General features: G+C 39.4%; 1 protein-coding gene and 1 non-coding gene across 2 annotated transcripts; one reads left to right on the forward strand and one right to left on the reverse strand.

Moving 5' to 3' along the window:
• Positions 1 to 646: 646 nt before the first annotated feature.
• Positions 647 to 7,162, forward strand: Cdkn2c (cyclin dependent kinase inhibitor 2C). Its single transcript, XM_013144899.2, has 3 exons — positions 647 to 1,814; positions 2,260 to 2,399; positions 5,711 to 7,162. Exons 2-3 carry the CDS (start codon positions 2,271 to 2,273, stop codon positions 6,086 to 6,088), a joined length of 507 nt encoding a protein of 168 aa, XP_013000353.1. The 5' UTR covers positions 647 to 1,814; positions 2,260 to 2,270; the 3' UTR covers positions 6,089 to 7,162.
• A 9,832-nt stretch (positions 7,163 to 16,994) lies between these two features.
• LOC111754893 (small nucleolar RNA SNORA4) lies at positions 16,995 to 17,130 on the reverse strand. The gene has a single exon (XR_002789565.1). It is a non-coding gene; the product is annotated as a small nucleolar RNA SNORA4 (small nucleolar RNA).
• Positions 17,131 to 17,581: the final 451 nt, after the last annotated feature.

A 17,581-nucleotide genomic window follows, 5' to 3' on the forward strand; every position in this document is an offset into this window, starting at 1 on the left:
CTCCCCCACGCCACGACCGCCTCCGCAACTCTCGGTGAAGGTCTGGCAGGTGCGAGGCCGAGGCCTTGAGCTAAACCTAGAGGCCGAGTTCAGCGCGCGCGCTCCCGGAGGCAGAGGCAGCGGCAGCCGCCACAGGCCTCCAGCGCGAACTTGGCGAGCCTGGAAGCGGCGCGCGGAGGCGGACGGACCTGCCCCACTGCCGCCGCAGAGAAGCTCGCTCCGCTCGCCCTCGGCGCGCCTACCGCCCGCGCTCCCGATCGGCCCGGCCTCCTAGTTCTCCACAGCCTACTCAACTGACAACCGCCATGCCCTCGCCCCCGCCCCCGTCGACACCGTCCTCGTCCCCTCGGGACAGCCCGGCTTTCGAGTCGCAGACCCCAGCCCATCCGCCCTAACCCGTGCGGAGAGCAGGCCCCGCTCCGCGGTGCCGAAACCCAGCTCAGGCTGGGGCCCGGACGCGGGCAGGTAGGCGGGAGCCGGCGCCAGAGAGCTAGCGAGGAAGGAGGCTGGAGCGCTGAGGGGGCCGCGCGGGCGCTGTCCGGGGGCGGAGCTTGCGGGGCTTGGAGCGCAAGCACCGCCCGGGCGGGGGCGGGACCCGGCCTTCCCGCTCCCGCGGCGCTGAAACTCCGCCGAGCCTCCTTAAAACTCTGCCGTTAAAATGGGGGCGGGTTTTTCAACTCAAAAAGCGCTCAATTTTTTTCTTTTCAAAAAAAGCTGATGAGGTCGGAAAAAAGAGAAGAAACCGGCACCATCTCTACAGAGGCAACAGAAGCAGCAGTTGTTTCAGGGAAAAACAGGAGAGAGAGAAGTTGGGAGAGAAGGAAAAGATCCGAAAGAGAGACGACGTGCAAGTGCCTGTAAGGGTGAAGGGAGCGGAGCCCAGCGATTCTGGGGAACCGACTACAAAAGAGACTGTCACTGGCAGCAGCGAAGAGACTGGGGAAGAAGCGAGCCTCTCGCTCCGCTCCTGGACACAGCCGGCTGGCAGCCGCTGCCCTGTCGGCGGCACAGGGGGACCTCGGACGCCTGGCGAAGTGGCACGGGGCGCCTAAGCTGCTGGCCGCTTGCCAGGAGGGCGGCGGGACTGGCTGCGCCCTGGAACTGAGGGAACTCCCCATCCTTAGAACTCGGCCTGCGCCTCCCGGATTCTCTCCAGCTCCGAAGACGCCCAGAGAACTGGGCGAGGAAGGCAAAGGCGGCTGCGCGGCTCAATGAGCGCCTGCAGCGGAAAGCCAAAGCGAGCCCAGTCGTAGGCGGGAAGTTACCGGCGAGCTGCCCGCTGCAGCTGCGATGTTGCGGCGAGCCGCGCCAGCAGCCCGGGCCCCCTAGACGCTTCCCGGGTCGCTCGCGCGCGCGCGTCCTCGGGCTGCCGGGGTCCGGGGACCTGGTGGAGCCGACATGCCGGGCTTGCAAGGGGCCTGCTGCGTGCTCCGCAGCCTCTGGAGACGGGTGCTGAGCCTGGCTCCCGCGGCCGCGCAGGCTCGGCGGCGCTGCGGCAGCCGGGCGGGCGGGCTCCCGAACCTTGCGACGCGTTGCTAGCCCGCGGCTCGGCCGGGACAAGACCGCAGCTGCTCCAGTGAAGCTGAGAGCGCAGGGCAGTCACTAGGACCTGTAACTTCAGGGCCACGAACTGCTACTCCCATCTGTCTTTGGCGATCGTCTTTTACCGCCGGAGCACTTCAGCATCTAACCTCTGCGGCGCTCAGCTTGCAGCACAGAAGTCGGGATTACTCTTTCCGCAAGGCGGATGGAAACCGAGCCCCTTGGAGGCCCTGCCCCCGAAGTTCTGGCCCAAGTCACCACTGTGATCAAGGGTGGGTTAACCGCCCCCCCCTCCTCCGTGCCTTTTCTTCCGCGGTATTTCTGCCCTAACCTAGTCCCTTAAGTCTTGACTCGCATTTCTCGCTGAGGTCCGCAGGGTGGGTACGTGACAGCTCTGCCTGCGTCTCACTCCCAGAGTAATTAACCAGGAATGCCTGTGTATCCGTCTGTTGGATCACCAGAATTCTTCATAGGCGTTAAGCCAAAAAGCGAAGAGAGGAGCCCCTCTCCAATGGCTCAGTTTTGCAGAATAATCACGTGTGAATCGAGGGGCGGGCTTTTGGCAGGCAGATCTTACTAGTATTTACTACCAAGCTCTACTCCAGATTAACCATCCCAGTCCTTTCTGTCAGTCTCCGATGCCATCATGCAGCCTAGTTAGGAGCAAAGGAAGAGAGAGAAAGAAAAACAACTAATTCATCTTTCCCGGATCGTCAGGACCCTGAAGAATGGCCGAACCGTGGGGGAACGAATTGGCGTCCGCAGCTGCCAGGGGGGACCTAGAGCAACTTACTAGTTTGTTGCAAAATAATGTAAACGTCAATGCACAAAATGGATTTGGAAGAACGGCGCTGCAGGTTAGTATACAGAGAGATGGGAAAAACAGGTTAATATTGTTGCCTACCTGACCAGAGTTTGTAGAATGACAGCTTTTAAGATTTCAGGAATACAGATTTTCAGTTTTTAACCTAGTTGGTTGCCATATTTTATATCTTTAAGTGGATCCAACTCCCCAAAATGACGTACTTTGAACAAACTCGTCGAATCCACTAACATCCTCGATTTCAAGGGGACTCTAGGTTTAGTCTTAATTTTTGGAATGCTTTTGTGACGGTGGGGATTTCTAAGTAGTCATAGCAGTGCCCGAGATTTGTTTGTTTTGTTTTCTTTTGCTTTGTTTCAGATAGTTCTGTAAACACATTATTATGGTTATTATTTGAAGTAAGTACACTGCTATTAGTGGTTTTATATGCTTTGCCCCTAATAATTGACTTCAACATTAATTTTCTTGACTACTAACAAGCCCCCCCCCCCAAATCTTCACGTTTTGACAAACGACCTTTCCTCGTTTGGAATGGGTAGCCTGGGCATGAGGGACAGGATGTACATTTTACAGTTAATATAATACCTTCTACACATTCAGGAGTGAAAAATAAAAGGTTGAATTTTATAATCGGAGCTGAGCTGTAGTGTTTTTGTCCCTGTGGTCTTGCGGTGGTATGTTCTAATTTTCAGTAATTAGCTTTAGAGGCAACAACTGACACATGTCCAGCTGCCAAGTATGTACCTGATAATTGTTTTCTTCTCCAAACATTTTCATATAACTTAGTTGAAAGGCTCAGAAACAGAAAAATGATAAAGTGGTCTCAAATAGTTGCATTATCAGAGTTCTGATGATATTCTTATGAGCTGTTCTTATTCGGAAGCTGTGAAAGCTGGAGAGAAGGCTTGTTAAAAGCTTGCTTTACAGGACTTGGTTAAAACAATTAGAAGCTTAAGTGACCAGGGATATGACAAAGTTCATATAGTCTGTATATACTGAATCAGAATGCACCAGCCTTACAAAAATTCGGCATTAAGCAAGCTATGCATATATGCTAACTTACTTACATTATTTCATGTAGGGAAAAGGTTTTTTTTTTTCCTTTTTCCACTTAGCACTTTTGAACGGATTCAGTGATTATAATAACGCCACAAATTTCCTATATTGGAAAGTTTTTACTCAAAAATCAAGAAAGATTGTATCAGTCTCACAAAGCTTGAGCCACTTCACCCATACTGAAAATAAGATCTTTCAGGACTTCTGATGAACAGGAAGGTTGGACAGTTAATACTATTTTTTTTAAAAAAAGATTTGACAGAACTTTTAATACAACTCTGCAACCTTGTTTATCCTAAATGTACTTATCAGGGTAATAGCACTCACAATGGCTTAGTCTTCACATACAATGAAACACAGCAGGCTGAAGGCTTATTTTTCAGTATGCCTAATCCTGACTCTGAAGTTTTGTCATAAGAAAACTTTTTTCAAAACCATTTCTAATATTACTATTATTTTCTGTGAAAGATGTTCTATAATTATGTTTATTTAATAGAATTGCAAAAACTTTCACTTTCTAGTGTTTTTCAATCAGGAGAATAGCAAAGGCCTTCATCGTACATTTGCTTGCAAAGAGCCTAGGAATTAGTCTCTTTTGTTTTTCTTACTTCTAAGTCCTTAGATGTGACCAAGTCTTTACAAAGAATTATGGCAAAATTAGAATCTACTCATTTATAATAGACACAAGTATATCTCATTGAAGTTCTTAAAAAAATAAATTATGTGTCATTTTTAAGCACTGCCCCCCAAAAAGGACTAAAAGTTCACATAGTTTAATCATCAAGTAAACTTAATAGTCTGATCATCTATGTACTTTGCATTTCTAAAATATTATTTTATTCTAAGTATATTTTATTAATTTGTGATCAAAAATTTTAAAACGTTTAAAAGAGACAAATCAGCTCTATGTATTTTTCAATGGGTTATTATTTCATTTAATAAACAGTGTATGCAGCCTATTATCAATTTAGATTATTGTGAATAGACGTAAATATAAATATATCAGGGGAAATGCTGAACATTTCTGGCAAGTTGATGAGAGTAATATTTTTTGCAACTAAATTATATGTGTGTTTTATACCTTGCATGATTTTTGCAAGATATTTTTGAGAGATTAGCAGACACCTTTATTAAAGTGAAATACATTTAAAACCACATTAAATAAATATTTGTGATGTAAATTATTTTGTATAGTAGTAAAAAATGTTAATACTACATTCTGACTTTTTGAATATTGACAACTTACAAATAGGTATTCCTAAATGCTTATAATAACTGCACAAAGAAGTGACAGAATGCCAGTTGATTATTAAGTGGGCTCAAGCCATAAAACAAAGCTGTCCTTGCTCCAAAACACACATCAAATATTTTATGTTTTTCTTTTGCTCATTTAAAATCAAGAAGTTTGTTAAAACTTGAAAAAACAATAAGTAATGTAGGATGATTGTTTCACACTTTTCAAGAATTTTTGCTCTACAATCATTTTCTACCTAATATAAGGCATATCATGAATTTAGTTTTAGATAAATTGATTTAACAAGAAATATAGAACACTCTGGTTTATTTAATGCTTTAACAATAACATTCTCTAACTTAAAATGAAAGATTCTAAGCACTGAATATATCTAGTAGTCACCACTAAAGAACTTACAAATAAAAAATTATTTTTTAAAAAGCATTTTGGAAATTTGGGGCTATACCTATTTGGAGAGAATTTGTGAAAATTAATCATTTAAGGAAATATTAAATCTGTATTTTTAATGGTTTCATACTCGGTGACACTTGTTCAGGGTTTTAAAGAAATTCACCATCATTTGTTTTCAGTAGCTATTTAGAATACAAATTTTACCCACATTTGATTTTCCAGAATTAATATTTCAGGCATATTTTATGAGCAATAAAAAGAGAATAGACTTGTATGTAAATCACAAATTTGGTTTCTCTTATATGTATTAATAAATTTATTAAACTACATAACTCTTCATGGGGGGGATAAAGAACTGAGTTGTCATGACATTTATACAAGTTGCATAAATCCTATATTACTGATCTGTGTATCCAACTTCTGGGCCCATTTAAGATATTCTGTTAAAGAAGTTCAATTTTTTGAAGTTTCCTTCTACTTCATTGACTAGTTGTTTTCTGAAACTGAGATATTCAAACATTACACTGGAGAGCTTCCCCAAACACACTATCAAAATAGTCATTTCAAGAGGACAAAGAGATATTTTTAAATATTCCTGTAGCATGAGCACTTGAAGGAGTCTACTGTTTTTACTTCTTTTCTAGGTTATGAAACTTGGAAATCCTGAGATTGCCAGGAGACTACTACTTAGAGGTGCTAATCCAAATTTGAAAGACCGAACTGGTTTCGCTGTCATTCATGATGCAGCCAGAGCAGGTTTCTTGGACACTTTACAGACTTTGCTGGAGTTTCAAGCTGATGTTAACATCGAGGATAATGATGGGAACCTGCCCTTGCATTTGGCTGCCAAAGAAGGTCACCTCCAGGTGGTGGAGTTCCTTTTGAAGCACACAGCCAGCAATGTGGGGCATCGGAACCATAAGGGGGACACCGCCTTTGACTTGGCCAGGCTCTATGGGAGGAATGAGGTCCTTAGCCTGATGGAGGCAAATGGGGTAGGGGAAGCCACAGATCTGCATTGAGTATGAGGAGACCTTTCCCACATTGCCTCTACTTTGTCAGTTAATTGGTTGGCTGCCTTGACTATTTTAATATCGTTCTTTAAGATAGTTTTTTTTTTCATACTTTAAGCAGCTGGTTAAATCTTCTGAAACTGCCTAAGTGAAATTCTTACTACAGGTTAATGGATATATTTAAGCAACATTTTTCCCCCCACTGGCAAAAATCCTGATTTCTAACATGTAATTGCAAATAACTTTGCTTTCTTCTGAACATTTTACCTTGCTTTGACTTTTCTTTGCCTATTCCATTACTCCTTTGCTGATCTCAATACCCAACTTGGAGGCTTTGTTTTTAAAGTGGTTTGCGCTGGTGCTTTTTCTGCCTAATTAAAACACTTTTTCAGAACAGGATAATGTTTTTCTGTGATTTTCCTCTTCTGTAACCCATACATAACTTAGTACAACTAAGAACTGTTCTAAAAGTTCATGTTTTAAGTCTTAGAAAGGTAGACCATTTGGGAAACTAAATATATTCTGTTTGTAATTCAGTTATTCTTTTCTTTCTCTCCCTCATCCCACCCTACAGAATTTACTTGATGCCTAGTGTTTCTTGCTTTAAAACAAAATAAGAGTAACATTTTTTGAGGATCACATCTGAAATCATTTCTGTATGAATTTCTCCAAATGTTCAATCTTCCATTTTTCTCAAAGTCAGATAGTTGAACTTTCAGTAGTGTTCTAAAGACAACTGTATATAAGCTCTGAAGCCACTTTAAAAAATTATCACTTTAAAAATGCTTCCATTGATTTTTTACAATCACAAAATGAAACAATTCACTAATATATGTCCCAAAATTGTACCATAAGTATACTAAGTGTAATGCTGCCTTTTTCTTCCTGAATGTCAGAAATGTAAAATTATAAAATCTTTAAGTATTAAAATGCAAACTCTAACTTTTAGGTGATAAAAGACTCAGCAAGGAAAAAAATGTAAATTACATATGAAGTTCACAGCTGTCTACAGAATAATGAATGTATAATCTTTTACAATGAATAAAAAGCCATTGTACCATATGGTACTTGACTTCCACAAAACATTTCTGTACAGGAGTTTTAAGTCTTTTGGAAACTCGTTTAACTAAAAAGATTTTCAATGCTGAAGAAAACAGAAAGATCTCAAATATCCAGGAAGATTTCCCAACATCTTCTACTCTGTCATTAAAGATTGTCACCAAACGATTTCAATGCAATTAACCATTTTAAATTTAGATATTTATTCATTATTTCCTACACGAACAAGGATGTTTTATGTCAAAAGTCCCCTCCTTCTGCTTTGTATGCTTTCTGCCCTTGCTTCAAAAAGAACAAAATACTTCAAAGTTTACTGAAGGGCATGGTTCTGATTCTTGCCCTAACAAGAATTGAAATGGTTGCAAGCCAGTGGTTTTCAATCATTTATTTCCATGATAATATACAAGAATATAGGAGGAAATTTTTAAATCATTTTTATTTTTTTGGACTAAAATTCACATTCCCTAAGTTAGATGCAACATGACTTCAATTTCTGCCATCTTTAACCACAAGTTATACATGAATTTATTTTAGATGGCAACATGAAATTAAACTTAAGACTTCTTTTAGAAAAAAGAAATATGACTTTGAAGGCAAAGACATATTTTACATTTAAAGAGTCAATACATAAAATTTATGTTGCTTTAGTAAGTGGAATATTATCTAAGCACACCATTACTGAAAGAAATTAAAACAACCCTTCTTACAAATTGCAATTATAAAGTTAGACGATTCTAGATTTTAAATGCAGTTTAATAGACTTTACCATATCTACCATGTCTCACTATTTTTTTCTTAATGACATAAAGTATAATTTCCCTTTAGAGATTTTGAATGTGAAGGCATGGGACTGTTGCAAAGCAAAAGAAAAATACCGCGATGGCTTTGTTCTGGGGTGGTCGGAGCATGACAGAGGGGAGAGGAAGTTCTATCTCATCAGCCTAAAATTTGCTAGGCATTAAAACATACCCACATTACTCTGGCTCTTTGCAGGAAGTAGCTTTGCTAATCTAAGTATTTTAGAAATGAGTTATGTGGTCCCCTCTAGGAAATATGAAAAGCCATTATTCAATCTTGTAAAACCTCGACAGTATTCAGTAAAGATGTGAATGTGCGGAAATGTATAGAATGGAAGAGACGTGCTGCAAAATACAACGGGTTCTAATTTGCGGCAAGCAGAGGTAGGGAGAGGTCTGAATTTATGCAGATGCTTAGAGTGAGGATATAACTGCTAACTCATAAAATGCCCAGAGCCCCAGGGGACAATGCTATGGAAAGGACAGAAGCTGCAAAACAGAGATGCGCGCTCTAATTCAGTTCTTCACTGGGTCCGCATCCACTTCAGCAAACACGCTCAGCTTTAGCCCCAGTAAACTAAACCTAGTCCTATGCTTTGGATGAGATGTGGGCACTTACAAGATCTCAGTCCAAATTCTGGTTCCCGGACCCCCAAACGAAGTGCCTTTTATCATATTTCGGTAGAGAATCAACAGTTTTTGGTGAACATTTTGCACTTCGCAATGGTGTGATGAGTTCACCAACACACACAACCACCCTGGGTAATTGACAATACATGTTTTGTCCTGAGAAACCAATTCATTAGCTAAAATGATAAATTTCCTTTATAGTCTTAATCAAACGAATATTGTAGAATAGGGGACCCGGGACTAATTTTGAAATCTGAGTTTCAAAAAAAGGTGTTTGGGGCTTTTATCGGGAATAGAACTAATTGTTCAGGACAGCTGGAAGCTCACAGTGCTGGACCAAGAAAGGGTCGTGCTTGTAGCCCTCTGACCACCCCAAGCAACTTTCCTCAGATGACCCAGAAGGGAAAGTCCCCGTCTTGGTATCTGGAGACTTTGGCTTTTAACACGGCGGTCAGATGAAAAGAGACCCACGCAGAGACCCGGTGAGGGACAGGCAACCAAATTCCCGCCTGAGATGGGGGCAAAGCTGTGCCCACAGACAACTGAAGCCGCACGGAGGGATGCGAAGACATCCCTTTGAAACTTTCCCGGGACTCCAGCTCCCGCCCCGGAGCCCTAGTGAGGACGCTGGAGCCCGAGCTCGCTCCGGGCGGGCAGAAAAGCCTGGGGTGGGGGTGGAGGAGCTGCAAAACCGTTAGCTTGCATTATTCCCCTCCCCTCCCTCGCTAAGGTTTCTTTTCTCTTCTCTTCCTGTCCAAATATTTCAAATTTCCGCGCCTTAAATAACAGTCTTCTTTTATTTAGTTAGTTTCCTCGGCAGGTTTGGCCGCCCGCTCCTCTCTGCGCCCCTCCAGGCCCTGACGGCTGCGGCGCCTGGGCGCCGCCTGCACCCCCGCGCGCGGTCCCCAGCCCGGCCGGCGCGGCCCCCCGCGCCCGCCATAGCCACGGCCTCTGCCTGCGGCCGCGACCTCGCCTGACCCCGCTCTCCGGGCGCCCAGAGCCGCGGAAGCCGACCCCAGCCCGGAGGCGGGCCGGCCTCGCGGCCCCACTCCGCTCCCATAACTCGGGAACGTCTTCTGCTTTGGGGTTTTGGATCTCGGTGGCCCCGGAGATAGGAAAGCAGCGGCGGCAGCGGCCGGAGCCTGCCCCAGCCCCCACCCGCGGGTAACCTTGGCGGCGCCCTCGAGTGAGTGTGAGCGCGGCCGGCCCGCGGGGCTAGAGAGCGCAGCGCGGGCGGGAGGCGGGAGCGGGAGCGGGGGCGGGGAGGGAGCCGGGCCGGCAGCCACCACAGCGTCGGGGGAGCCGCGCGCGACTGCGGCGGCCTGCCCGCCTTCCCCTTCTCGGTCCCAGCCCTCAGGCAGTGGTCCGAAGGGGCGGCAGCCACCCCACCGGCCGGTGCCGGCGACCTGTGCCTGAGGACCGGGGATGGAGGGCGGCTCGGGAGCAAGAGCAGGCGGGCTGGTGAGCGTCCAGCTCTCCTCAGAGGTGAGCAGGCGGCGGGAGCGACGGCGGCCGCGACTCGGTGACCAGCGCCAATGTCAGCACTCCCTCCCTCCTCCCCCGTGACAGCTGAGGACAGCCCGGATCTGACTCCGGCGTCCATCTGAGGGCAGACGGCGCTGCTCTGGCTTCCGAGCCCCTCGGAGACTATTGGGAAAGTTGCCCTGTGGTTTTGCCTTTCCCCCATAAATTACTAGACGTCCAGGGCCAGATCTGCGCGGTCATTCCGAGGGACCCTCAGGCCGAATCGCGCTGAATTTCAGGGCTGGATGCGCTGGGCACCTAGAAGGGAGTCTTTTCTTGTTTCCTTTTTCTTTTTCTCCAATCCCGAAGAGTTTAGAAGATTCGGTGGGATCTGAAGCAGTGCCTCAAAAGAATAAAAACTCCCCGGATCTGGAATAGACTTCCCACACTCAGGTTCCATTGAAATGTTTTGCCATCTGTGCGAACTTCAGGTGTTAGGATGTGGGTTTGGACTTTTCTGTGTTGTGTTTAATCCTCACAGACATTAAATAACAGCTTGGTAACGCCGGCCAGTGAGCAAAGGTTATCCTTGCCGCCACAGCACCTGCGAAAGCACAAGTGAAGCTCGCATACTTTGTTTCCTGAGTTTTCTAAAATGGCTTCTGAACCTTCCAGAGGTACCAGAACATCCGGCAAGGAGGACCAGAAGGAGAGTTGTGTATTTTTAAAAATCACACAGATATTACTATACTAAAATTGCTCCAGCTAACCTCTTTCTCGGCCTCCAACCTCATCCATCAAGGAAATATTTTAGTGTAGGCCTACTCAATAATTTTATGTACAGACTTTCACTCTTCCTTCCTTCAAACCCCCCCCCCCCCGGAAAAAACAAAACAACCAGCCAAAAACACCAGCTCTTTGGGGGAGGAAGTAAAAAACTACCAATCCTTATCCAACTACACCTCATTTATTTTGAGCATTAAGAAGAAATCCTACATATAACCAGTGCTATGAAAGAAATAATTTACCAGGACGTCAAACACATTTAATTGTATACTTAAAGAGGAATTGTCTGTTAACATAACAATAATGGAATAATTTCTGGAATCAATAGGGGAAAATCTCAAAAGTCTTCCTAGGAATATTTGAAGAGGGAGGCTTCTGATATTTATATTTCATCAGTACAGCAGTCTCTTAGGAAAAAAAGAAAATTGATGCTGTATCTTGACCATACTAAAGCAATAGCACAGTGGCCAACCTTATCTAGTTATATGCCTTAGATCTTCAGATTAGTTACATGAACAGTAAAAGATTACATATAAAAGAAAACTAATATCTTTTAATGTTAAATTTTTAATGTACAAGTGCAACCAAATTATTTATCACAACCATAATATAATACTGCCACTTCTCTGTTCCTCCTCAGTGTACAGTTCATACAGCTGATGGAAAAAAGTCTGCCCAAGGATAAAATGTATGTTTTAAAACTGATCTTTAGGAATAATTATTCTGTCATTTGGTAAATTGTTTGTACAGCTAATGTAACTATCTCCTGTTAGATTCAACTATTGTATTGTACATTTTAGGACCTTTTGAGCCAAATAGTTCTTGTTTCATAGTTTTATCCTTTAGATATCTTTATTAAAAGTGACTGTTTAGTGACACAGCCGTATTTTGCTACCCATTCTGTAAACTCAGACCAAACTTACACAGACCATGTAAAAATGATATACATTCCTTCCTTCATTAAAGTTGGAACAGATATAAATGAATATAAGCATGTGAAAGGCTTAGAATAATTAACTTGAAAATCACTGATAACCTTATGGTGTAGTGATGATCAGGATGAAGTAAAAATACTTATAAGTTAGAAGAAGTGTGATCATGATATTAAATTAAGAGCATCTGATAATGACTAATAGCATAGTATTCTCTATCTCGCTACTTAAGCAATAATGTGTATTGTGGTATGCTTTTTAAGTGTGAAAGATAATTTTAAGTGTGAAAGATAATTTTCTCATCATGAGAAAATAAATAATTGATCATTCCAGAATCTCTGTAATGTCAGGTTAAACATAATAAAGAATAGTAGTTTGGGGTGGCTTAAAAATATTGCATTATATTATTACCATAGTTTTGGCTGTCTTTATCTCTTATTTGCCTCCATATTTTACATAATGAATTCAAGAGCATATAAATAGAGATTTTCAAATATTCTTTATTCCTACTTCCTTGGCCATCTTTCCCTAGCCTTAAAAATTGCTCAAACTTTTAAAATTATGGTTAGTGATGCTAAAAAGCAGTTGTTATCTCTACTGACTCAAGTTCATAATAATCTTAGAATTTAAAAAAGCATTCAGCTTGTATTTTATTTAAAATAAAGAGAGGTGGAATAGTTTGAACATAAACTTTTAGCAATGGTGTACTTAATTTAGTATATAAATTAGTTGAAAGTTAAAAATATTGAATACTCTGATGTGCTAAGATTTTTAGCACAGAATCAAAATCAGGAAGAATCTTTAACTTTGGGGCTTCAAAAATGATATGTTTTAATTTGATATAATAAGATAAAGCTGATTGTTTTAACTAATAAAAATTAAATTATTAAGACTTATAGAAAAATATGAAGGACTATGAGAGCAAATCTAAAGTAGTTTTTAAAAAATAAATTATTCCTGTTAGTAAATTATATGTTTCAAGTGTAGTATCCAATATTTTATAGTTCTATTTTGCACTTGACATGTGGACCAAAGTTTTCTGTGTTCATATATAAGTAGTTGGTACCAAGTAGGTAATCAAAACAATGCTTTATGGTCTTGTCCTTTATGAGTATCTTTATATACACATGTATATGTTAAGACATTTTTTAATTAAAGTTCAGTCCTGAGCAAGTGATATTTTGAACAAAAATTACCAATTCACTTCATGTTATTGTTGTAAGATGTTAAACTGTGATCCTCTACAGAACTCTAAGCTAATTTTTTTAGATATAAGTGAAATCATTTTCATTTATTATCCAGGGAAGGATATAAATTAAAACCTTAGAGCTGAAAACACTAATATAGGTCCTATTTCTACTTCTTAGTTTTTCAAATTTTTATCATGAGGCAAATATATAAAAAAAATCCACCTAACCTGCACAGTTTGGAAAGTCCAAATATTAGAAATAGAAGTGTGCAATGTATTATCCATTGTTACTCTCCTGTTACCTTGTTTTGAAATTTTGTGTTGTTGTTTTTATTTTTTCTCTTTAAAATAAATAGAATTGTGACAAAGGAAGGTGGATATTTTCAGTGTTTTAACTAATCATGTCTGTGGAGTAATTAACTATTAATTATATCATGGGTAAATTGCTAAAGAATCCAAAAGCAAAAACAAAATAAAAAACAGTATAAAACATTTGCCTAAGAATTAAAAAACAGAACAAATAGGGGCTGGGGATTTAGCTCAGCAGCATAGCACCTGTCTTCCTTGCAAGCAGGCAGTCGTGAGTTCGATCCCTGGTACCTATAAAAAGGAAAAAGACAAAAAAAATGAGCAAATAGAACAGAATAATTTTCTTCATTATGTAACAATAAAAGACTTAAGAAATTTAATTTTCTTATAGGCAATTTTCCAACTTCCTATGAAGTTTTCTACCATTCTCATTTGGAAAAAACTCTTAACTAGAAAAGATTTCACTATAGTCATATGTACAAATGATGTATATAATATGTTTTACTTACATACAACACATCTTTCATCTAAAAATAGCAATCTGAGCCCCATTCTGAAAGTGTTAGTGAATACAGTTGGACATATAGGCTAGACTGATGGGCTATTTATTGTGAAGACAGATTAGGGGCATATGAAAGATAGCAGTAAACTTACTGAATCCTGGGAAATTTGCTCAAAAGTAATCAAATTGCCTCCGAGCCTTAAATAAATGTTTAAATATATCATATACCTACTGGAAAACAAATAACTTTATGCAAAAAGAGTTAAAAGAAGGAAGATGTATTTTTTTCAGTCCAGAGGGATATAGTATATGGGAGAAAAGTATTATCATAGCAATATGAAAATTGTATATAATATCAGCTGAAGATCAGTGATTGGTTTCATTTTTATAAAAGGCTTATTTATGATGTTTAAAGATTTTCATGTATAATTATTCAAATATATGATTGTTACCCATAAATAATACATATTGACTTAATAATATCCTAATTTTTCAAATTTTGACAGAACTCTAAAATGCTTTTTAGCTTATCAGATCCTGTTGAAAGATTTTATACTCCAAGATAAGCAAATAAACTTTTTGGCTTACTAACATAAAAGAATTTTAAAGATCAATGTTTCTAGGGAAAATATTGTCTCAAATTACCAGGATAAAGGTTTGGCAATTTTTAGTAGCACTTTTGAAAAATGAGTAGTTTGTGGTCATTATGAGAGTTTCCTATTAAGCAATAGAACACACTAAAGAAATCAGATGAAAATATCAGACATAAAATTCAAGCTGCAATGATACTAAATCTACTGACAGAAAAACTGTCTCATACAAAAATCAGTAGACTTGGAAGAAAGGAGTGATAAGGAACAATATTTAAATGTCTTACCATTGGACTAGAAGATTATTGTTTTCTTATCTAACACAGGAAATAAAATTTCAATACTTCTAAGAAGGATGTAGATATCTTAAAAATAAGTAGTCTATCCTTAGGATATGTGATTGTAATTTATCTAAGAGAATTCTCTGAAGATGTTTCAATGTAATTAGGAATTTGTTAGCATGTAACAAGTTTTGGTAAAATTTTGAGTTATATTGAATTTTATCATCATTTTCAGTCTAGTAAATTGTGTACAGAAATGGATACTACTTTGATCAATGTCATTTCCTTTTGGTACTTCTTAATTTATTCACTTGTCCAGTGTACATTTCAATGAGAGAAAAGAAACACATAGCTAATAAATACTTATTTTGCATTTGCATTACCTAATTTAATATCTTAACTCCTTCATGGATTGAGTTTTCTTATCCTACTTTATAATTCAGGAAATTCAGATTTGACTGTGGTCACAAGCTGATAATTTGTAGCATAATGGTACAAACTCATGTCCTTTTTTTCTATTGCAGTGTTTTCTGATGGAAAGATCTTTCACTAAATTGCCACAAATAAGTTAATTAAACAATAATATTAAGGACCCATGAGTTTAGTCACCTCTTAGGGTTATGATCTTTATATCCAAGGCTTTCTATATTAATAAAGGAAATAATAATAATACCCAATTGTTATTGTAAATAATAAAGGTGTGCAAAGATCCTGATATTCAATGAACCTTTAATAAACAGCACCTATCATTATGGAAACACAAAATAGCAGAAAATCTATTCCTGACTTCAAGGAAATAAAAACTATTTGGATAAATAAAGGTTCCATATGGTATACAGATAAAAACTACAAAGTAAGTAAAGTATAAACCAATACATGGTAGTATGTGGTGAAGGATTGTACCACAAACTAGCCTTATTAGTGAGAATCTTTTCAGAAGGTTAGTGATACTGACTTAAATATCTTATTGTAAAAAACTCTACTTACTGAAAAAAACTTTTTAAAAAGGGCAACCTCAGAATAACTGTGTTTCTCACTTGTAATTCTTGGGTGTTTCTATATGTAAATATATCAGGTGAACAGTGGAAAGTGATTGCAGGGACAGAAAATTTATTAATAAAATCATGCATAAGTAGATATTTTGGAAGGTATCTTTCATTATTTTGTAGTAGTGAATGTGTTACTCTAATTCAAATAGGAATAGAAAAATAGCAAGGAGTTTCATAATCATTACAAATGGGATCCATAATAAGTAGAATAGCTTTAGAGTCAAATGAACTTTATTTCTAACTCTGGCACTTAGTATAATACCTTGGCGCATATACTTAACCTTTCTGACCTTCAGAGGCTTCATTTGTAAAACTAGTTTAATATTTGCTTTACAGGATTTTAATACTTATAAATAATTGATTAATAAATTTCTTCAAACTCTAGAAGAGTATAGGAAACTTAGGAAGCTATACATAAACAGGTTTCCTGAGACATAGATTTAGGTTATATTAGTCACAAAGAAGAAAATCATCCCAGAGGAGCACATCTTGGGAAGCACAGAAATTTGAGGCTTAAAAATGAAAACTTCAAATAGAGTTATTATTCTAAGCAACTTTACACACCAGTGCATTTGGTATATATATATATATATATATATATATATATATATACACACACACACACACACACATTCACTTTATAAACACATTTATTAAATAGCTATTGTGGATAAGGTGTTTGTTCTACATGCTTTGTGTACAAAGCATGTAGAACATGTGAGTAAGACATCATCTAATCCTCAAGGAACTAGAAATTTTATGCCACATACAGAGTACTATCTGGTACAATTAGAGGACAAAAGAAATAATAAATTTGACTTGAAAAGTAATAATAAGCATCTGACAGAATCCAAACTCCATTTTCAGAAAATTAGTCACTTTTTTTTTTTTGTCTTTTTCATTTTTATCGATACCAGGGATCGAACACAGGACTGCACACTTGCAAGGAAGGCGCTTATGCCGCTGAGCTAAATCCCCAGCCCCAAGTTAGTCACTCTTGAAGAATCAGTAATAGTTTTAGCCATAAAAAGAACAAAGTACTTATGAGTTGCAATACAGATAACCAAGGACTTGTGCACATTAGGGAAGCATCATACCGCTGAACTATATCCCCAGCCTGAAAAGCAAATCTATAGAAAAAGAAAGTAGATTATCAGGGGGGATAAGAAGGGGAAGCAAGTAATGACTGTTAATGAGTACAAAGTTCTTTTAGAGGTGATTAAGATGTTCATAAACCAGATATTGATGATTGCAAGACACCATTATGAATACATTAAAAACTCGCTGAATTGTACACTTTATTCACTTTATTTGTTTTTTCCTATGTAATGTAGCCACAAAATAGTAATGAACTATACTGAGTGGTATAGTTCACTGTGGAGTGTGGTCTTTTAGTCTCCCAAACAGCCTAGATTGGTAAAGCTTATTTAAAAACTTTGCCCTCGAAATTTAACTTTTGGTAGTTTATTCACTTTATTAAAAAGGTGAATTTTCAGATAGATATTTGCCTGATATATAATTTTCTTAAAAACAGGAAGAGTCAATGGAAACAACAAAAAACATATATCCGTGTCCTTCACATAATGCAAAGATGATGATACAAGCAGGGCTTGCTCTCTCCATTTTTAATTCATGTATCTCCTTCTTGGAGTACTAAGGAGAGATTGTTACCTTATTTGTCTCTCCATGAGAATAAAAACTGTGTTTCTTTTGTACAAGTCACTACTCCCAGTTTCTAGTATGGTGCCTACCATATGGGAGGTGCCTTGTAAATATGTATTGATAGATGAAATTAGAATGAATGGTAGAAGAAAGTTCTTTCTGGGGATGTAGCTCAGTGGCAGAGCCCTTGCCCTAGCATGCATAAGGCCCTTGGATTGATCCCCAGCATTGTGATGATGGTGATGATGATGA

Source organism: Cavia porcellus, unplaced genomic scaffold, assembly GCF_034190915.1.
Source record: "Cavia porcellus strain 051 isolate PalLab524CR breed Dunkin Hartley unplaced genomic scaffold, mCavPor4.1 scaffold_25, whole genome shotgun sequence".
Classification (NCBI taxonomy): domain Eukaryota; kingdom Metazoa; phylum Chordata; class Mammalia; order Rodentia; family Caviidae; genus Cavia; species Cavia porcellus.